Source organism: Tursiops truncatus, chromosome 12 (assembly GCF_011762595.2).
Source record: "Tursiops truncatus isolate mTurTru1 chromosome 12, mTurTru1.mat.Y, whole genome shotgun sequence".
NCBI classification, from domain to species: Eukaryota; Metazoa; Chordata; class Mammalia; order Artiodactyla; family Delphinidae; genus Tursiops; species Tursiops truncatus.
In genome coordinates, this window is record NC_047045.1 from 18,550,035 (window position 1) to 18,573,843 (window position 23,809).

The 23,809-nt window shown below is 39.9% G+C and overlaps 1 protein-coding gene across 1 annotated transcript in view; it reads right to left on the bottom strand.

The window, feature by feature from the left end:
- SNAP91 (synaptosome associated protein 91) overlaps window positions 1-11,892 on the bottom strand; it is a 158,640-nt gene extending 146,748 nt beyond the window's left edge. The window contains exons 1-2 of the mRNA XM_033867520.2: window positions 11,748-11,892; window positions 10,713-10,872 (exon numbers count right to left, since the gene is read on the bottom strand). Coding sequence (XP_033723411.1) covers window positions 10,713-10,842 — 130 coding nt within the window. The 5' untranslated portion in view covers window positions 10,843-10,872; window positions 11,748-11,892. The remainder of the gene's footprint in view (window positions 1-10,712; window positions 10,873-11,747) is intronic.
- Window positions 11,893-23,809: the final 11,917 nt, after the last annotated feature.

A 23,809-nucleotide genomic window follows, 5' to 3' on the forward strand; every position in this document is an offset into this window, starting at 1 on the left:
TGACAACATTTCTGTAGCTCAATATATGAACCTTCACGGTAGGTAGTACAACAGCTATATCTGATCAAGTTTTGCCACCAGATGATTTACAAAAAGAATTTCATTCTTCTGAGCTTTCTGGATTTTCAAATTATGGATAAGGATTATGGACCTGGTCTTGCACTAGATGGGAAGCTCCAAGAGCACAAATCAACTTAAGGTGCTCCCAGGATGGTAGCATTTGTGGGACCTTGCAGAAGCAAACACAAATCCTCTCTAGGTGATCCTAGGCTTTCCAGGATTCCCAAAGATGAAGTCCTAGCCAACGTGATCTCATAGTCCAAAATTATAAAACACACGAAGAAATAAACGATGACTGACGGTTAGGCAAAAACAACAGCAGAAACAGAGCTTCATGTAATAGATCTACGACATACAGAATATAAAATGAATTGTGTTCAAAATGGTAAAGAAATAAAAGAGGAATTCAAAAATGTGAGCAAGAAGTAATACGTTATCCCCAAACAGGGCAATTTTGAAAAACTCCAAAAATGAAAAATATAAATGAATAAAATTAGAAACTAAGAATGAGTAAAAGCAGACAAGACACAGCTAAAGAAAGAATTAATGAACTGGAAGATATCTGAAAAAGCATGCCAAACAGTAAAGAAAGTGTTAGAAACTATGAAAGGTATATTTATAGATATAAGGGTGTAATGAGAAGGTCCAGCATATACATAATCATGTTTGAAGGAGAGAAGGAAGAGAATGGGTGTAGGCAACAATCAAAGATGGAGAATTTTCCAGAACTAATGAGAGACATGAATTCTCAAATTCTGGAAACTCATAAAGCTCCAAATAGGGTAAATAAAAAAGTACGTCTAAACACACATACAGTATAGATAGAGAAGACACAAGATTTTAAAAGCAACCACAAAAACAGAGATTACCTAAAGGCTGGTAGTCTAATAGATGACTTCTTAAGAGCAACAATGGAAGCCAAATATTATCTTTAAAGAGAAAATAACTCAATCTAAAATTGTATAGCCAGATAAACTATCCTTCAGCAATGTGGGTAAAATAAAGATTTTTTTTTTTTAGACAAAAACAGAGTTTACTACTAAACAGCCTCACTGAAAGAGCTTCAAAAAGATATAGTTCAAGGAAATCCTAGGCATGATCAAGGAATTGTGAACAAAGAAGGAAAGGTGGATTCAGCTAAATGAACACTGCCTGTATGAAGTAATAATGTCTGGCTTTGGGGGTTAAAACAATGGTGGACTAAATCCCTGGACAATAATAGCATATGAGTAAAAAGTGGGTGACTGGAATTCAAAATGTCTAAATTTCGTCTCTTGTTGCAGTGACGCAAGTGGGAGCACGGGGACCGCAGGCTCGGAGTGGAACTTCTAAGATTGTTTTAAGAAAATGGCAGACAAGCTGGACATGAGAGAAATCGTGAGCTTTGATAAGGCCAAGCTGAAGAAGATGGAGATGCAGGAGAAGAACACCCTGCAAGCCAAGTGAGATTTTCTAAGAACCTGGAGGATTCTCCGCCTCCATCATCTTGGAGACCCTAGTCGTGATGTGGAGGAAGAGCCACCTGCAAGATGGACACGAGCAACAAGCTGCACTGTGAACCCGGGCACTCTGTGCCGATGCCACCGGCCTGTGGGTCTCTGAGGGGATCCTCTAATAGGACTGCCAAATTCTCTGGTTTGCTCTGGGATATTATAGAAAATTTTTGTATGATTAATGACAATAAAACACACTTCATGGCAAAAAAAAAAGTTTCTAAATTTCTTTTCTTTGGTAGGAAAAAAAAGAGATACTGATCGACTTGAGACTTTAAGAATGCATACTAAATTTTGAAGGGCAATCACTAAAAGAACTGAAATAGCAGCCGCATAGCACAGGGAGATCAGCTCGGTGCTTTGTGATCGCCTGGAGGGGTGGGATAGGGAGGGTGGGAGGGAGGGAGATGCAAGAGGGGAGAGATATGGGAACATATGTATATGTATAACTGATTCACTTTGTTATAAAGCAGAAACTAACACACCATCGTAAAGCAATTATACTCCAATAAAGATGTAAAAAAACATCAAAATCAAAAAAAAAGAAATAAAATTAAAACAAGTCTTTTAAATATACTGTAATCCAGGTAACGTCCTACCTAGCTGTATTGCTAATAATGATAAATATAATATAGGATATGGTCTTCATGATTAAAGATAACACATTCTTTTCTAAAGCTAGAATCTGATTTATGATAATACATTTATGGTGGTACATTTCTAGAGAGCTACAAAAATCACTTGGAACATATTCAAAGTAATGAGCACTTTCTGAACATTTCCTATAAATGCAATACAAATATTATTTATTCATAAAACTATAATGTCTAGAATTATAAATTTAAAATGTGATTCAATAAAGGTATTCATGTTAAAAAAAAAAGAAATAGTATATATAGCTTCCAAACTAAAGAAGGGGAAAGTTAGAATTAAAGTAAAACCTGAAGCAATTGAAAGGAGACGAAAAACAAGCACAGTAAGGGCAAATTAGTAAGGATCATGCATCAGTTGTTATAGTGGTGGGAGTAGCAGTAATGGTACTAGTCGTGGCAACAACAGCAACTGTACTAGTAATGGTTAACTACAGTAGTGGTAGTAATAACTGATGTTCATTGCAGGTGTGTGTGTCAAGCTCTGGGCTGGGTCTCTTACATGTACTCTCTCTCTTACTCTTCAACAGATATGAGGTAGGTACTATCACTAATCATTTTACAGATAAGGCTTATTACTGATCAAAACCAGGCAGAAGACAGCTAAAGAAGGAGAGGTCAGAGAGTTTTAAAAGAATTGATCACTCACTGAATTTGAGAGAGGAGGGAAAACCCTCAGGTCAGTGGCCTGGGCAACTGGGTGGGCAATACCTGGCACCTCACAAAGCTTCTAATATTTCATGCATGAATTAAGCCAAAGACACAGAATATCCAAAGTAAGGTTAGAGCTGTGCTTGTTTTCTTTGGAATCGTGAGTGTCTGTTTCAAGAAGCATGGCTGTGAAAGAAAAGCAAAGGATGACAGGTTGGTTGCTAGAAGAGGTCATAGAGTCCAAGGAGAGCTGTCTGTGTAGGAGGTTTTGTTTGTTTGTTTTCAATGGAGATACTCGAAAATTTCATAAGAGAGCTAGAGAGAGAGGTTAAAGATGCGGATGACAGAGAGAATAACTGATGCAGAAAGGAGGAGAGTTATAGCTTAAAATAAAAGTGCTAACCCTAGGAGAATAATCAAATGATCAGGCCACAAAGCAAACCCACAGAAAGCAAAGATCTAGCTTCTCTCTCCTGGGTAGCCAGGAATGGCATATCACAAAATCTTTTAGAAGACACTAGACCCTTCTTAAAGATGCATAATAGAGAAACCTTATGTACACATGGGACGGCAGGGAGGGGGGACAGGGGGATCCTCACACACTTGGGACAAATGAAGAGAGAGCAGGAAAACAGCTAGAGAAGGGCTGTGGGCTTCAGGGTACAATTCTCACTCTGGTTTGTGCTTTCACCCAACTGCTCCAAGGAAGACACCAACATTTTGCACTTATAGGTCACCATGCAATTGACAATGAGTATGCCATTCAACTATTCTCCCCTTTGTGAGGAACAAAAGATAAACTTCCATGTTACATAAACACCTAAGGAAAAACAGATAGTCAACATGTCCCTTACAAGCAAACAATATATTCCTCTGTAAAGAGAAAGGAATTTTACAAAGTGAAACTGAAGAATAAATATTTTTAATGGCAAGAAATGTGGCTTTTCAAATTATTTAACTGCACTAAGATTATATTGAAGGTTCTCTCAGGAGTTGCGTCACCTAAAATACAACTCAAGCATCCTCGGCCCTCAGGGAACAGGGTTATATGCCACTCCTGACCTTCTTTACCAAGTTACTGAAACCAAGATAAGCTCCAAAGAACACCCTATCCCAGGATCAATCAATTTGAAGAGAAGAGGTAAGATATTTAAAGGATATTTACTTGTGAAAAACTAAGGGAAAGATCCACGGCAACTAAGTGCACAGATTAAATTTCAAATAAGACTTCAGGAGCCATTTGTTAAACGTTAAAACTAATACGGCAATGTACGAAAAATACAGATTTTAATCTAAAATGCATCAAGCTAATATTGCAATTAAGATATGAATTTACCAAAAAAAAAAAAAGATATGAATTTACCTACTACGTCCATAGTTTTACATCTTTTTCCATGTTTACAGTCTTTTAAATCACTAGAGTAACTTCTAAAAAAATTGATTTGAGTTACCAATTTTATACTGCTTCTAAGAAAGTACCCGCTAACCACACTGATCTCAAACGGGAAAAAAAAATCTAAACTGACCCAAAGATGTACCTAAGACTCCTTGCCACTGTTCTTTTCCTAATCCTGCTAACCCCTAAACTTCACAAGATCTCTTTTCTCCCCTCCTGGGATGCTGAACATCACCTGAGAATGTCACAGGACCACATAGATTGGACCCCTTCAGATTTAAGGTATAAAGGATACTCAGCTTGAATGTTTTTCGGAAGTCTATTTCCCTCATCTCTTCTTGACTACCTAAAAAATAACACAGACTGTTCTAAACCATCTCCACATGGGCTGAGGCTTCCGGTGAAATCAAGGAGGAGGAACAGAGTATGCCTCGGTATAGAAAATTAGAGGGTTTCTTTAGACAATAACAAATGGTTAAAAGAGAACTGGAATCAAAGTAAAATATATTTACAGCAAGTTAGTACACTTCTCATATTGAAAGTTACCCTAGTGTTCAGTAAACTTTTATACACTGTTCCAACTTAATTTTACTCAATAAACTAAGCTTACATTTTTCATACTAGCATTACAGAAAGCTCTATAAGTTATCACAAAGATAGATATGGTATCAACTGAATCAGTGTGCAAATAGTACTTCTATAAATTGAAATATATTTTATATACTGTATCCTAAAGAAGCTTATGTAAAGCAAATAAATTTTTAGGTTTAAATTTTCATTCTATGTTTACTCACAAAATTTCTTATTAGAAGATATTTTATAAATAAAGTAAAAGCAGTAGGAATTTTGTGGTCATTTGCCAATATTTGTCTCGAATCAAAACATAGTCTTGTATCTCCCATTCCCTTTACCAGATGTTCTTATAAGAAATACAATCTTGGACTTCCCTGGTGGCGCAGTGGTCAGGAATCCGCCGGCCGATGCAGGGGACACGGTTTCAAGCCCTGGTCCAGGAAGATCCCACATGCCATGGAGCAACTAAGCCCGTGTGCCACAACTACTGAGCTTGTGCATCTAGAGCCTGCAAACCACAACTACTGAAGCCCACGTGCCACAACTACTGAAGGCTGGCACGCCTAGAGTCCGTGCTCCGCAACAAGAGAAGCCACCGCAATGAGAAGCCTGCGCACCGCAATGAAGAGTAGCCCCCACTTGCTGCAACTAGAGGAAGCCCGCAAGCATCAATGAAGACCCAACGCAGCCAAAAATAAATAAATGTATTTAAAAAAAGGTATCTAATAAAGATAGTCTGATTTAAAAAAAAAAGAAATACAATCTTATTTTTTCTTAATTTGGGAGGAAAAGAATCATTTATAAAATGCCAATATCTCTCAAACATAAGATTCAGAACTTGAATTACTTGCTTATTATGTAGGGTAAGCTCATTATTAAAAACTCACAAGAGGTTTAGAATGGAAAAAAGTAGGATTACTGATAAGCAATTTGGCTTTTCATAAGGTTTGGTTTGATGTTGATAGTAATGTCTAAGTTTGGAATTTTGACAATCTTAAACAGGATATTTTAAAAGTACAGCATACACAGAAACTGTTCATAAGAGCAATTAACCAAAATGAATCTTATACAAGGGCTGTAAAACTTCCCAAATTCTCCCTGCAGGTGTTACTCTGGGCCAACTCCATTTTGTTGTTGTTCTTTAACCTTGACGCAGCACTTGGGAAAGCACTGGGTGCCCTACTGGATCCTGTTACTTTATTATTTGACTTGGGCTATCCCTTAGGCCATCAACTACAAAACAGAAAAGGAAAAACAATGGAAATGTAAAATAGTTTACATTTTGTAATGTAACGCAATCAAGAAGGTGAATGCTTGACAAGTCTGCATGTTTCATGTGCTATCAAATAGGTACACAATGTTAAAGGGAAAGGAAGTGAGGATGTACAGATGGATCCAGAAAAACTAATGTTAAACTAACATTGGTTAGGTGTTTAATTTTCATGTGCAAAGGGCAATCTTATTATAGTATAGAATAAAAGTTTTACATAATCCAAAAGTAACTTAAAATATATAATCCTTATTTAAATTATTAAGGTTAATCATAACCCTTAACTTTCATCTATAACTGCTAATTATGGTCAAGCTTTTCTGAATATATTTTTTTCCTCCAAGAAACATACTATGAGTGAAAAGAAGGACAAAATATATGAGAATATATGTCTAGAGTTTGCTTATCTCTCTACCTTCTTACTACATGTAATTCTGCCTCCAGATGTTAACAAATCATTTCTTCAAATGTATAAATCATATATCATTAAGCATCATTTTATAAATTACCATAGTTAACAATAATTTTTGTGGCCTATCAACCCAAAGAGAAAAAAATTATCTTCTAAACCAGTACTTTAAATAATATTAAGTACACATTTCATAAAGATTCTGAGCCCATTCAATTAACCCAGTGTCTTTAAAAAAAGAAAATCACAGAGCCATAAACTCTATTCTTACAACCTTCTAATATGAACTCCAAACTACAAAGTTATATACAAATCAAACTAATTAAAAATTTTTGGTTTCATGTGCACAGCAAAGGAAACCATAAACAAGATGAAAAGACAACCCTCAGAATGGAAGAAAATATTTGCAAACGAAGCAACTGACAAAGGATTAATCTCCAAAATATACAAGCAGCTCATGCAGCTCAATATCAAAAAAACAAACAACCCAATCCAAAAATGGGCAGAAGACCTAAATAGACATTTCTCCAAAGAAGATATACAGACTGCCAGCAAACACATGAAAGGATGCTCAACATCACTATTCATTAGAGAAATGCAAATCAAAACTACAATGATGTGTCACCTCACACCAGTCAGAATGGCCATCATCAAAAAATCTACAAACAATAAATGCTGGAGAGGGTGTGGAGAAAAGAGAACTCTCTTGCACTCTTGGTGGGAATGTAAATTGATACAGCCACTATGGAGAACCAGCCAGTATGGAGGTTCCTTAAAAAAGTAAAAATAGAACTACCATATGACCCAGCAATCCCACTACTGGACATATACCCTGAGAAAACTATAGTTCAAAAAGAGACATGAACCACAATGTTCACTGCAGCACTGTTTACAACAGCCAGGACATGGAAGCAACCTAAGTGTCCATCGACAGATGAATGGATAAAGAAGATGTGGCACATATATATGATGGAATATTACTCAGCCATAAAGAGAAACAAAACTGAGTTATTTGTAGTGAGGTGGATGGACCTAGAGTCTGCCATACAGAGTGAAGTAAGTCAGAAAGAGAAAGACAAATACCATATGCTAACACATATATATGGAATCTAAAAAAATGGTTCTGATGAACCTAGGGGCAGGACAGAAATAAAGACGCAGATGTAGAGAATGGACTTGAGGACACAGGGAGGGGGAAAGGTTAGTTGGGACAAAGTGAGAGAGTGGCATGGACATATATACACTACCAAATGTAAAATAGATAGTTAGTGGGAAGCAGCACAGGGAGATCAGCTTGGTACTTTGTGACCACCTAGAGGGGTGGGATAGGGAGGGTGGGAGGGAGACGCAAGATGGAGAAGAAATGGGGATATATGTATATGTATAGCTGATTCACTTTGTTATACAGCAGAAACTAACACACCATTGTGAAGTAATTATACTCCAATAAAGATGGAAAAAAAAAAAGACCTATATACCAGCTAAAAAACAGGAAGATCTTCGTTATGAATATTGAAAATAAACTTACAAGAGAAATAAAAAAAAAAAACTTTTTTGGTTTCAAATCCCCAACTCTACATTTTGCACTCTTTTCCTCCTAACTAGTATTTAATATTTTCAAAACTAAATAAACTTAAGATTATTTCAGTGCCTATAGTGAAACTTAGTTATATGTTTGCATGTTTTAATAACTGGTGTAACTCACTTTTAAAACTGGTGTGTTATTGGAACACCTGTGAATAAATTACTAAGGTAGTCTACTGTTATTTAAAGGAACATTACAAAGAATTCTGTGCAAAGATCCCCTCTTGCAGTACATATACATACAACATTATTTATATGTTCAGACTTTCCATATCATGTTTTCTTAAAATAGGACATATCAGTAACTTGATACCTATCTTTCCAAATTCTACCCTAAGGTTGGCTTTAAGTGAAGATAATTTATTTTATGTCTTATTGGAAAAGTAAAATGTTAAAAAGAAAGACCAATACTCCTCAGTGCTTGGCTTTTGCTCATTTTTTAAATGACAGAATTAACATTTCTGCACGCATATCATAGAAATTACAATAAGTGTGTGGGGCTGTGATGCTCAATTTCACACAAAGCCATGCAAACAGGATGGGTATTTTGAAGATTAGACCATTCAGTCTCATTTGGTTCCCTTCCCCCCCCCCCAATAGAGACTATTACTAAATAAACCACAGATGGCAGTTAAGTGCAGGGGTTAAAAGGTATGAAAGTTAATTACCTTCCCCGAAACTTTTAAGTGATGATAAATTAATAATGTAAAGCTCAGTGCCCAGCATATAGTAACTGCTCAATAAATGTTTAGCTCTTATGATTGTCCGTGTTCTTAACTCAATACCAGTTCCTACTTCCACAGCTTTCCTTAAGTAAGGAATCTTCCTGCTGTGTTCCACATCTTCAGAATCACTTCACTTACTAACATATGCTGGAAATACTGGAAAATCCCCCCACCTGGAAAATTTATAACAGACTTTTCAAGATCTAAAGATTAAGGTGACTATCTAGACATGGAAAAGTCAGTCTTTATGTGAATCACGTTTAATGAAATACCTGTAAGTGTTCTCTGAAATGTATCAATATGTCGATCTATCATTTTCAAATCATTGAGCAAATCCATAACCTATAGCTTTTTTATTATGAGGATTTGCTACACCTACACCTACCTTTAAAACATGAATCATCCTTCCAGAGTTGGGGAAACTGATCAAAGATGGCTAAATGATTCAGCACGCTGCAGCAAAACGAGCTGGTCATGAATTTATAACTTCCCCTTCTGTTAGGGTCCCTGGCCACCTCTCTCACCCTGTACTGCATGTATAACACACGATACCATAATCAACACATTGTGTTGAAAATTCCCTCAGGAAAAGAGTAATGGTGTTCCCCCCTCAGGCAAGCTTCTCATAGCAAAATTATTCAATTTTATGAGACAACAGGTTCGCAAGGCTGGAGAACGCTTACAATATCCAGCTGTCAGCTTCATCAAGCTTTGCTTAAACAGGTAACAGGACCAGAGTCAATTCTAACAGTGGTGCCATTTTCTCAGCTGCACAAGGCAGACACTGGGGAAGGCCTCAAGCATAAGAAAACCAGAAAATGGGCAAAGGAAGCCAGGTGGGAAATGGGTATGGCTAGACCTGCCTGTGTCTTTCATGCCAGCACTGACCTTTACCAACGAACACAACAGCAGGACAGATTCTAAGCAGGTCCCAGAAGACCGAACAGCAACTACAGAATATATTCTGATGTAGCCTTACTTATAAGGAGCCTCACTGCTCAAAGCAGGTGAAAGCCTTTTTCTAAGTGTCCCCAGTTGCCCTTCAATAACTAAACATTTACTATGTTAATCAAATGAAATATTTACTTCAGAAATATATAGATTCCAAACTAGATTAAAAAACCCAATACTTTAAAAAACCCATCAAAAAACCCAATACTTTAAAAAAATTATAAGTTGAACGTTTTCATCTAAAATTGCACCATCTCTAAGGCTGGGAAGGCACATCCATTTTGTGTCCACTGCAATGGTCATTCTGCCCAGCAGTTCCCGAGAATGGGACAAAGAAGCGTGCCGGGACGGGTAAAATGGAATCTCCATTAGCTATGATGTGCAGTTTCCTCATTCAAGAGCTTGAATTTGTTTCAGTTTGGTGTGGGACATACGACACACACTCAGGCACCAAACCTCAGCAGCAGCACCGAAAAAGGTGACACTTTTCAAACTACCCAAAATGTATTTAGGAAACAACTAGGGTGATAAATTTGACCTTCCATGAATCCATTTTTGGGGTTACTGTTGTTACCACTGTGTAACCCCTGATTTCCTCTAACGTGGACTGGAAAAGGGGAAGGGTGGAGAAAGGGGGGGGAAGAGGTGAAAAGCGCCTAACCCTGAATTTACAATTTCTTGGTATCTTAAATTATTAATCTATCTATATATAATCTTTTTTTTCCTCCAGCAAAACCTTGGAGGTCAACAGGAGAAAAAAATGGCTCAAAGTCAAGGTTTCAGGGCCGACCCAAAGCGACACCTCCACTGTGGGAAATTTCGAGCTCAGGGGCAGCCCCGCTGGTAGGTCGGAAGGCTGCAGCATTATCGACCGAGCGCCCAGGCCGCGTCGCCCGTATCCACGGAGCCTCGGCCGTGCGCATGTCCCACTTATATAAAGAGATGCTTACAGTCCAGGTGCTTCTTCTTGGGGCCCATCACTTCATGAGTGGTGGCTTTGCACACCGCTCTGGCTACAGCGGAGCCTGTCACGCTGTACTGAGCGGCGGCGATCCGATCCGTGAGCGTTTGGCCCGACATCTTCTCCGGCCGCGTCTACCGCCTTCTCTTCTGCGGGAAAAAGGGGGAGATGGTCCTGCTTTAAGCCGCAGACCAGACCCTCCGAGCACCCAGGCCTTGCCTCCTCCAGCCGCAGGGCGGCTCTCTTCTCCGTCCCCGCCCTGGTACCACCTTCCCGGAGCCAGCACCGCGCTAAGCTCCGCTCGAACGACGCGGTTTAGGAGTCTTGAGCAAGACTAGCGCGAGTCCGGTGCCAGCATCGTGACAATGTCCCCGACCGACAACCCCCCCACTCCCCTCCCCCCGGATGCTGCCCGTCTCACCCTTCCGCGCCCCCCCGTCCATCAGCACTTCCCCTGCAAGCTATCTCGGGTGCCAGCCCAGCTCCCGCGTGCGTCGGGGTTATGCCCTGGGCGCCGCGCCCGCCGTGTGCCCACCTCTCGCCTCCCAGCCGCAGCGTCTCCTCCTAGCAGCCCGCAGGCTTCGGAAAATGGATCGTATACCCAAGCCCTGGCCGCCTCCCTCCTCCTCCTCGCGCTGCTGCAGCAACCGGCTCGTCCTCCCTCGGTCGCGGCAGAGATTATCCTAGTATTGCGCCATATTACGCGCCCGCCTCCCCTTCCTTCCCCGCCGCGGTCTCCAAAGACCCGCCGAGGCCCTCCGCCCGGACCCCCTCCCTTCGCCCCCAAATCGCCGCCGCAGGGGCCGCCCCAGGGCTCCGCGGAGGCGCCGGAGTCTCGCAGCGCCTCGCCCTTCCTGACAGCGGAGCAGGGACGGGCTGACAGCCCAGCCCCCCGCCCGCCCTTCAGCGCGCCGCGGAGCTGTCACACGGCCGCTGCCCTTCTCCGCGCCCTAGGATTATCCTCTCCGGATCCCCGCGCGGCCCAAGCACGGGGAGGGGGCCGAGCCTGGGCGGCGGTACTCACCCCGCCCCAGGAGCGGCGCCGCCAGACGCAGGATGAGCGGAGCCCAGGCCGCCGAGGGAAGTCGCGTCGGGTGGGTGTGAGCGGCCGCGAGCGGACCCGGTGTCCGCTGCGCGCCGCCTCCGGCCCTGGCCCGGCCCCCGCCCTCAGCTCCGCGGTCCCTGCGCCCGCCGCCCGTGGCCCCAGGAGCCAGCCGCACCCGCCCGCCGCCGTGTCTCTCCAGCCCTCCGCGCTGCGTCTCCATCCCCGCCCCCACCTCAGCTGTAGCTGCTCTGACGAGTCAGGTGACGGCGGCGGACAAACCCTGGCGAGCTCTCCACGCAGCGCCTCGCGGCCCCCTCCCAGCTACTCACACACGCCGCCCCCCCGGGGCCGCGAGCCTACAGGAAAGGGGGCGCCGCGCGCGAGCATCCCCGGCAGGCGCGAGGAGAGGAGGCGGGGAGGCGAGGAGGGCGACACTCACCCAGCCAGCCACTCTCCGCCAGGCGCCCAGCTGCCTCTCGGCTCGCGGGACCTGCACCCAGCACGCACTGCGTGCGCGCGCACCACGCACACCTGCCGGCCGACTGCGGGATGCGCCGGGGGCGCCGGGGGCGTTGGCGCAGTTGGGCAAGTGGGGTCGTGGAGTTCAGCGCTGTGAAGGCCGCGACTGGGGCGTCGTCCCGCGCTGCCTGGCAAAGCCCAGCCAGCTCTCCCCTACCTCTGACTCGCTCGCCCGTCAAAGGCAGCAGAGGCCCTGATGGGCAGGGCGATTTAAAATGTCAGATTCTGCTGGCCAACCGCGCCCGTTACCTGTGCGTCCTCAACTCCTTGGAGTTCCTCTACTTGTCTCTGTTTTAGTTGGGATCTGGGGTGGGCAGTTAATTCTAGCCACTTTGGTCTGAAACGCATAGTGAAGTCTACCACAAGGACGAGTAATTCACAAAACCATCAATCGAGTCCCAGGTCATACGCACAGTAATCATTTAAGTGTGCAAGGAAAACTCTTTGTACCCCTAAGTAATTTTTGCCAATTAAATAGTGTTTGAATGTCTTAAGTGTATTTGAATTGTATACATGGATTTCTAGACAGGGATTTGGCTATGCTAAAAGTTTCACGTGTTAACATTTTCAAAGACTGTTATTTACCTTAACCTAAAAAAATATTTTAAATTCTCACGGTACAATCACGATCAGAACTTCATTTGTGAATTTTCTTGCCATGTTTCCTGGCTACAGGTGGCCTCTATTAGGCCTGGAGGCTTTAAAATGTCTACCTATAGATATCAAGGTTTTGTTGTGTACTTTCTTTCACCTGGTACAGCGTTGAGTACGAATCATGATTTTGTAACTGTTGGGACTGATTCTAGCATTAATCGCAAGCTTGACAGCTAAAGAAAGGCAGCCCAAGACTATATCAGGATTCAAATTGCTAGTCTTACCATATCTAGCAATACCACACCTAGATATTTAAACAAAAGAAATATATAAAAACACACTTCCATTCAAAACCTTGTCCTCCCATTTTGTAATAGATTTATATAGTGGCTCTGAACTGGAAGAGTGTTATTCTAGCGGTAAATGGGTAAACAAAATGGAATATTGCTAAGCAATAATGAGGAAGGAACTAACAACATAGATGAATCTCAAATGTATTATGCTACATCAAAGAAGCCCCACCTCAAATGCTACTTATAGCTGTGATTCTCTTTATATAACATTCTAAAAAAGGCAAAACTATAGAAACAAAGCATGTCAGCTGCCAGGGATGGGGGAAGAGATTGACTGCAAAGGGGCAGAAGGAAACTTTTCTGGAGTGATGGAAAAGTTGGATATCATGATTGCGATGATAGTTACACAACTGCATATATTTCTCAAAACTTATCAAATTGTACACTTAAAATTCCTCAAGCATATGTAAGAATCCTACCTGTATATATATTGAGAAGAGTTTCAAAATGGGCTGAAGCAAAAACGAATAGCATTGAAAGGAGAAATAGGCAAATCCACAATTATACTTCAGGATTTCAACACTCTTCTACTGATAGCACAGGTGGACAGAAAGATTACAGATGACTTGAAATAACCATATCAATCAATTTGACCTAATTGACAATTATAAAGGACTCCACCCAACAACAGTGGAATACATTCTTTTCAAGTGCGCATGGCATAGTTATCAGGATAGACCACATTCTGGACCATAAAGCTAGTTTCATAAATTTAGAAGGATTACTATCATACAAACTGCATTCTCTTACTACTGTGAATTTAACTAAAAATTAATAACAAATAGATATCTGGAAATCCCTACATGTTTAGTAATTAAACAACACATTCCAAACAACCCATGGGTCTAACTTTCCCATAGGAAATTTAGAAATTACTTTGAATTAAATAATAATGAAAATGCTACATATCAAAACTTGTGGGATGCAGGTAAAGCAGAAATTAGAGGGAAACTTATAGCATTAAGATACTTTAAAGAATGAAAAACAACTAAGAAACGAGAAAAAGAAGAAATGAAACTCAGCATGAGCAGAAGAAAGAAATAATAAAGATAAAAGTAAAAATCAATGAAAGTGAAAATAGACAAATAATAGAGAAATTCAATGAAACCAAAAACTGTTTATTTGAAATGATCAATAAAACAGATAAGCTCCCTAGCCAGAAAGGAAAAAGATAACACAAATTTTCAATGATAGTAATGAAAGAGAGGATAGGTCTTATGGATGCTAAATGGATAAGAGATTGTTATGAACATTATGCCAATAAATTATACAATTGTCATGAAATAAGGAAATAGTGTAGAATACTAGTTCTCCCATAGTCCAAAAGTGATGTTGGGTCATATACATTGCTATTAGTTAAGAGATTGTGAGCAAGTAACATGATTCCAAAAATGGTTAAAATAATACAATCTGTGAGTGATATACTTTTCAAAAATAAATTGGAGTGGATTCCTTGTAATCCTATAATAGCGTGATACTATATACAGTAAATTATGTACACATGGCATGGGAAGTATGGAAAGCCATAGTCTGTCTTCAGTATGCTAATCATGTCTCTGTTACTATACATGGGAGAGTATCCCACACATGAACATCCTTCTGTCATGGGTGGTAGCAGAAAAATGTTTGAAAATCTCCCTACAATGGAAGTATCATATACAAATTAGTGAATCATGTCAAGGGTAAAACCAACTTTTGAAATGCAATTGGTTGTTTTGGAAGAAAATCTTCCTAAGCTTTGAAAATAGTAGCATATTTCCAGTGGCAAAGATTAAGAAATTCCATGTTCTTATCTCCAGAAAAACTTAGAAATTTCAACCATGAAAGTTGAAGGAAAGAAAATTGACTAAAAGAAATACATTGAGAGAAAGAAAAAGGATTCCTTGTCAATATATTCCCTCTGAAAGCCCAAGGACATAATAAATAATATTCAACAAATCTGAAGCAAGAATAAGTATTGACATTCAATATTTTTAAAAATGGAAAGGTTTTTTGATCTCTCTCAGTGGTCAGAAAAGAAGTTAAATACATAGATATCCAAAACATGTTTTTAAAAAATACATTGCACTTATTTTTTTCTGAACCAATCTACATATATGTCACATTCTTTTCTGTATGTCTGATTTAATACATATTTTCTTCTGAGTATCAGATTTAATAAAGAAAAAAACCTAACAATAATTACATGTAGATCGACAATTTACACCAACATGTGAGGGCAAATGTCTTTAAGACACAAGAGTAAGATACAGTGAGTACAAGAAACAGAAATAAAGCTAAGGCCAATCTGATTGCCTCAGGCAACGACCTGAGGAGGAAGTGGAATTTGCATTTTTCTCTAAAAACTTAATGTCGTTCTTCAGGTAAAACTGTAGAGTAATTTTATTCCAGGGATGCTTTTCTGACAAAGCAGAAAAAAACACATGAGGTGCAAATATAACTACATTGGAATATATCCACCTCCACATACAAATGTGACATGTCTGTCCAAACTCAAAAGCAACCAACAACAAAAAGCAAAATTTGATATCCTGAATGCACTTGTACTGTACAGAGACGAAAAGATTGCTTCTCTTTTAAATGATTTTTAAAATTAATTAATTAATTAATCTTTGGCTGCATTGGGACTTCATTGTGGTGCGTGGGCTTCTCATTGCGGTGGCTTCTCTTGTTGTGGAGCACGCTCTCTAGGCGCGCAGGCTTCAGTAGTTGTGACACGTGGGCTCAGTAGTTGTGGCTCGCAGGCTCTAGAGCGCAGGCTCAGTAGTTGTGGTGCATGGCTTTAGTCGCTCCACGGCATGTGGGATCTTCCCAGACCAGGGCTCGAACCCGTGTCCCCTGCATTGGCAGGCAGATTCTTAACAACTGTGCTGCCAGGGAAGTCTCACTTCTCTTTTATAAGATGGCAAATGAAAGAGACCATGAAACTGATGAGCGTTCTAACATAGCAAGAAAACTGTAGGTTGCATGAAATATCAGTAAGATTGAGATTCAAACAACTAGATCATCTCAGGAAATATAACATTTCATCCATGAAACCATTCAACTTATTTAAGAATGGAAGTAAACAAAGAGACAGTATATTCCAAGACAGGACAAACATTTATTAAGTTGGTTCTGCTTCATAATCAGTCTAGGAATGAATTCCATGACAATAAGCATATTTGAAGGAATATGTACATTTTAATACATGATAACAATTAGAATAATTTAAATATGGTGTTTTCATTTTGCTTCCCTGTTTTAAGTCTCATGTGGCTGTTCCAGTTACTTACTGTTGTACAACAATCTTTGGCTTAAAAAAGCAATTTCTTATTCTCTTTCACAGTTCTGTAAATTAACGGGGCTCTGCTGGGTAGTTCTCCTTTGAAGTCTTTCATGTGGTTGCAATCAGATGACAGCCAGGGCTGTGGTCATCGGAAGTCCCCACTGGGCTGTCCAAGATGGCTTATTCACTCTCATGCCTGGCACTTGACACTGGCCGCTCACTGAGAGCTCATCTGAGGTTTCTACCAGAGCACCAACACAAGTTATCTTTATGTGGCTTGGGCTCCTCATGGGAAAGTGGTCCAGGGTAGTCACATTTCTTACATGCTGGCTGGCTTCCAAGAGGGAACATCCCAAGGTGAGCGCTCCAAGAAACCTAGGTGGAAGCTATAAGTTTTCTTGTGACCTGACTCCAAGGTCATGCAGCAGCAGTTCTCTTATATTCTATTGATAAAAGCAAGCGACACAGACAGCCCAGATTCAAGGGGAAGAGACTGTTACTGGAAGGTTCATTTGGGGACCAACTACCACAGTGACACACAGAAGTAAACCCTTGTGAAGGACGTATAGAGAGAAACCTATGCTCTCAAAGTATGAGGTTATGTGATTCACTTATGTCTCATGGAGAAGTACCCCCAAAATTAGCAAAAAATTGCTTGAGCATAAATTAAAATAAGACAGTGCACAATTTCCTCTGGTTGGAATAGTCTCTCTCACATACTAGGTAAACTCCTACTCATCCTTCAAGACCCCAGATTGAGTTGCACATGATCTGCAAATCTTTCCCAAATCCTCTGTTAGTCTCTTATTTTTACAAATAAGGACATTTAAGACTTGAGAGTTTAAGTGACTTTCCCTCTATCACACAGTGAGATAATGGCATAACAAATCCTAAACCCCACATGTCCAATTTCCAATCCAGTGTTCTTTCCACTGTACTCATTGCTTCTGATAAAGATATGATAGTATTACAATAGACTCTCATGTCATAATATTAATTAGCTTTTTAGTCAGCAAAGTCCTTTTTAGAAATTTATGGGCTGGGAAGTATAGCAGCTAATATCTTAGGTTACAGTATCGGTTTGAATCCCTTGCATTGGACCTTATTCGCTGTATGACTGGGCAAATTCTGTAGTCTTTAAGGCTTAGTTTCCTCACCTGTTAAATAGGCATGATCATAACATCCACCTCAAAAAATTGTTATTACCACCAAATGAGACAATGGCATATAAAGCCCATAGCACAGTGTATGACGCACATTAAAAGACCAATAAATGTGATTAATAGTACTCAGAATAGTTCATGGAATAATGGATTCTGAGTAATAGTACTCAGAATTGTTCATGGAGTAATGAATATATGGTCTTGTTACACTATATTTTTATTATTTTATTTTATTAATTTGGAACTAAAATTCAAATTTATACAGTTCTCTGATAAATACATTATTCAGCTAGTATCATTTCTGAAGTGAGAAAATAAACTAAGAATTTACCTAGTTCCTGAGACATGAAACCAGATTATTTCAAATATCATCATAGGTTGAACTGAGCTTCTATTATTCTCAGTAAACTAGAGAAGAAAACACTTGCATATACAGTCATTGTACAGTAATGCTGTTCTGAACAGCAATTTTTTTCTATTTTTTTCCAATCTAAAGAGATGATTTCAAGGGAATTCTTGGGGGTGAGAAGATTTTTCTTTGAAAAAGGAGAGGATTAAGCAGAAAAGTTTGTCTGGAGATGGAAGTTCCCTAAATAAATTTCTAACTTAAAAGCATGTGAGGGCTGAGCCAGTGGGCCTCACCTCCCACTGTGTATTTCTTTAAGTTTTCTTCTCATTATTTTACCTTCTGTATTTTCAGTTGTTGTTTGTATTTGTCTACAGTTTATATTCTGAACTGCTTATGGTGAGTGACTCAGGCTGTCTTTGATATTGGGTATTATAGAAGGCTGTGCATTTCTCTTTGTCCAGATGCAGGAACACAGCAGTGCACTAGGAAAAGACCCAAGGTTCTGACCCTCCCTCATATTGTGTAACTGGAACATGCACACATTGCCGTTCAGTTTCAAAAGTTCTCATGCAAAAGTAATTACAGAGATCAGCTATAATTATAATTGTATAATTATCAACTATAATTATATCAGTCATCCACTTCTGTTTCTCCAGTAAAGAGAATATTAAAGAGAAATGGAAAGTTTAGGCCATTTGATGTTCAGTATAACCAGATGAGAATGACTGCTGTGTTACTGTTTAAACTAATTTTGGCTGGAACAAGTAAGGCCTTACTCTTTCTAGCTCATAATGCATTTAACAATATTGAATTTTGTTTCTACTTGCCTCAGGTGCTTTCCTTTGTCCAGGGGCTTATGCTTCAGGCCTGTGGATGTCATTACATAGGACAGAGGACTGTCATGCAAGGTTTAGAAAATTAGAAGTCTCTACATTTATAGTTTATTCGAATATTTATGTTAGCCTCATGGTAGAAAGTTCCCAAATTAAACTCCAAGTACAAGTATAATGAAACAAAATATATAATTTCCTTTTTAACAAAATGTTAGTTTGGAAAACCAACTTCTCAATGGAGGATCACATTTTCGCTTTTAAGGAGGAAGACAGGTAAAAAAAATAATGCCAGGGTGCCAGCTCTTTGCATATATGTATATGTATAATGGATTCACTTTGCTGTATACCCGAAACTAACACAACATTGTAAATCAACTGTACTCCAATAAAAATTAATAAAAAAAAGAATGAGTTGATTGTTGTGCTTCCCCAAATTTATGGCCATTATTGCCTTGATCAGTGTATGTCTTAACCTTAAATTTTTGTCTTATTCAACTTAAAACTGGATTAATTCTGTTATTGTGCATGATTTTAGATGTATTCATAAGAACAAAACTTGAAATTCTCCGGCATCATCGTTCATCACTCGTGGACTTGGAGGCTTGTTATGTCTCTGTTTCAGATGCTTCTGGATGGGTATCACCAGAGATGTGCATTTGATTTAATGATACCTGAATCAGTGTCAGTGGTGCATCTTGTATATCTACTAGATGTGGAGAGACAGCCAATTTGTTTCCATTGTTACTGACTTTATTCTACAGCCCCTGTCAAGTTCACTCAGGATGTAGCTGATAAGAAAGAGTGAGCATTGACATACAAGAAAACCCTAAAGCTTCCATTTCATGGGCATAGGCAATAAAATAGGAATCAAATAAATAAGTCAGTAAACTTAGTATTTATGTAGCTTTGTTACCTAGGGACATCAAAATACTTCTCATTAGTCAGCAGCAAAATTTTGAAGATATACATTTCTTTCGGGTAACACGTACTCTTGTTTGGTCTTTGAAGTTTTGTTGGGGGCTTTAGCCCTTAGCCTGGTGCTGTCCAGTGAGGGACGTTTTTTGGCAGCTGTGTGGTTTATTGCTGGTTGCTGTCCTTTGCATTTGGAGATGTTATTGATTGTCATTACCAATCAGTCCTTATTAGGGAGCATAGCCCTTTCTGAACTATGTATATAAATATTGTTGATGAATTTCCAACTATACTCATGGTTTGTGTGGCTGCTTCTGTTTGAGACCTGCCTCAGATACACAATCTCTTGCTTATAAACCCTTAATGGTGATTATATTCACTTAAGTACATCATGTTTCACGGGCTATAATCCCCTCATAGCCCACAGCCTTGCCACTTACTAGGCATAATAAGCCCTCAAAACACATCTTGTGGGCTTCCCTGGTGGCGCAGTGGTTGAGAGTCCGCCTGCCGATGCAGGGGACACGGGTTCGTGCCCCGGTCCGGGAAGATCCCACATGCCGCGGAGCGGCTGGGCCCGTGAGCCATGGCCACTGAGCCTGTGCGTCCGGAGCCTGTGCTCCGCAGCGGGAGAGGCCCCAACAGTGAGAGGCCCGCGTACCGCAAAAAAAAAAAAAAAAAAAAAAAACCACATCTGGTGCTTTCTCTAGTTGCAGTTGTCTGAGCTTCAGCTGGCAATGGTGGAGGCATTTCCAAGTCCTCATCTGCTTCATTTCATACAGCTGCGTCTAGCAGAATCATTTAATGTCAGGGGTCTGTCCACAGTCAAGGAACTCATTGCTGCAGAGTCTCTGTTGCCCCTTTGTCCTCCCTAGTGACCATCTCAAAGGCTGGATGACATTTATGATAGGTTTAAGTGTTACTGTCATCTGGAAAGTTAGACCCATGCCTCTGGAGCTTGATAACTCACCGATTCTAAACTTTGCCAGCTTCATCTTGGCCTCCTTGATCCAGGAAACCAGAGTATCTGTCTTCAAACACTGCCCTGGGACCTCTGACTCCACAGAGTAGATGAAAGGTCTTAATTGTGGTAGGGGTACCTCGCAGAGGCTTGACTGAGATCAGGTCAGTAGAGATGTGCTCATTCTATGGCCAGGAAATTCCTTCCTACATGGAAGGAATTAGCAAATAGCAGAATTATTTGAGAAATAAAATAACACAACCCACCTTCATAATCTTGAGGGAGATCTTGGGCTAGTGGAATGAAAGATTTTCTTACATGTGTGAAAGAATATTCTGGCAAAAGCTATGTCCATTTTTATTAACTATGAACAAGTTTATGTAGAATAGATTGCTTTAATTGTTGTTGAAAGCATATATTTGGGTGCTTTATTCAGGCTGATCTAGGTACAGAAGGATGAAAAAAAAGGATATGAATCTCAGCTCATCTCTCGTGCTTGAGGTGCAGGTGTCTACGACCAAATTGCACATACTAGGGTAACATTCAACATGCCAGAAAATGCTCGGTGTTCATTAACCTTGGTGAGCCTAGGCCCAAGCAGGCAATACCTAGTTATCCAGGCAAGTGTGTTATGAAGAAGCAGAACCCAGTTAGCAGGTCAAGGGCAGGGGCAGGAGTGCTAGAAAGAGAAATTCTAGAGCAGGGATTAAAAGTCATTCTTTAATACTACCCACTGATTCAGACTTGGAATAACACTCATTCTGCAAGGATGAATAAAAGAACCCCATTTCCAAAAATGGGTGCATAGGCAAGAAACCAAGCTCAGTGAGAACTCTGCCATTTTAGTCTTATTATCTTGCACTATAGTTTCATGTGAGAGCTGTCTTCAAGTGGTTTAGAAAGTAGACAATAATATGCAATCATATTTCTTTATAGTGCTAGACATATAAATGAAGTAATGTAATTATTTTTGGTGTTTATATTTGCTTTAACATATCTATATATGTTTAATGCAAAGAAGATTTCCAATTATAATCTCATTGTCTTGCTTTTGGCCAAAATAACTTTTAAAACTGGAGCTAACTGAATGTGTTTTTTTAAATAAAAGTTAAATATATCTTCCTCTATTTACCTAAGCCTTCTCATTTTTTTTTTACAAATAATTTCCTGACTATACAATTGGCCCATTTTACCTCTTAAAATCTGTGTCCCTCCTCAATACAAATAAATATTTGATGAGTGAGCTAATAAATAAATGGACCGATATCTACCATGGTGCCAAAAATGTAATAGATGTTCATTAAATGGGTTTAATAAATGAATGAATGGGAAATCATGGGTAGTAATGACATTGACAATGGAAATGGTTTTTCCTGGAAAATTTTATTGGTGAAATAAGCTTGGAAACTCTTCAGATCCCTCTGATTATATGAGGTCAGATACACAGGGAAATTAAAGGGAGAATTCCCAGCCCTTTTTGCAACTCAACTGGCTTTTCTCCAAGGAATTCTAGACATTGTCACAAGCTATACTTTGCCAACTGCACATTAGTCCTTAAAACACCTTCAAGTAAGGCTACAATCGTATTTCAAAAGTAGGTTTAAAGGGTTAATCACTCCTGTGTTGTGAAAATACTATAATTTAGTCAGCACAGCAGAATATTTTGATTGTTATACGTAGCAACATTGTAAAATAGCTAAGCTGTCACAGTGACTCATGATTCCTGACCATGTTTCATAATCTTTTCTTCCTAAAATTTGCTCAGTGTTTTGATATTTGATCAACTAAAAACATTTTTCCATACACTTGAGTAAGGAGATGATGCATTTCTGCTGCAGCAACAATTTTCAAGAATCAAATCACCATCCATGCTTTGCCTAGTTAGGAAACGGTTATTTTAAACAAAGTATATTGAAGCATAAACACTGGTAGATAGGCCATCTTACAATATAGCTTTAAATAATAATGTGATATGCCATTAACTCAACAAATATCTGTTGAGAATCCACGTGGCAGGCACTTTCTAGGAAAAAAAATCCTTGCCCCAGTGGAGCTTACATTCTAGAAGAGAAGACAGAAAATAAACTAATAAATAAGTAAATTATCAAAATGTTAGGAAGGGACAAGTGCAATGGAAAAAGAGAAGAGCAAGTGGTATCTGGAGGCTAACGTGGGAAGATGGGGCTGTAATCTTAGAAACGGTGGTAAAAGGTGGCGGGTTCATGGAGGAGGAACATATAAGTAAAGACTTGAGGAAGATGGGACTTCCCTGGCGGTCCAGTGGTTAGGACTCCGCGCTTCCAATGCAGAGGGTGCGGGTTTGATTCCTGGTGAGGGAACTAAGATCCAGTGGCCAAAAAAAAAAAAAAAAAGACTTGAAGAAGATGAATGAGCCATTATGGTGTCCAACACATTACTTCCTCTTGTAAATTTCCTTCTGAGCAGCCCTCATATGTCTGTATGAGGGTGATGTCATCCCCCTGCCTAAAACTTCAATCATTTCCTGCTGCTTTTAGTGTAATGTGCCATCTCCTTAATTTGTTCTATGACAACCTCTGTGATCTCATTCCTGTCTCAACTCCAGCCCCCTGCCTCTTTCTGTTGCTTACGATGCCCCAGCCATGCTGGATTTATTTCAGTTCCCTCTCGAATACCAATGGCTTTCCTACAAGCATTTCTCTCTGCCTGTAACCATTCCCTGGACTGGACTTTTACCTGACCCACTTTCCAGCCAGCTGATGCCTCTCACCCTCCAAACTGTCCCCCGTTCTTAGATTTTCATTGCACATTATATTTGCCTTCCCAGTTCTTATTGCAACAATAAGTAAATAATTGTTTGTGTAATTATTTAATTTCTATCTTTCCTGATAGACCTTAAGCCATATGATACGGATGTTGTCTGATGTCTGCCTTGTTCATTCCTATATCCCTAGTGCCTGGGATGTGATAGATAGTCAATATTTGTTGAGTGAATAAAGCAAGCTTGAAATGAGGTGGGATTCCTGTTGTTGGGCTAGGGAGAAAGAGTGTACCCAGATTACACAATGGGCAAATAATAATGAAAAGTATTCTTTCCCTGAATGACCTAA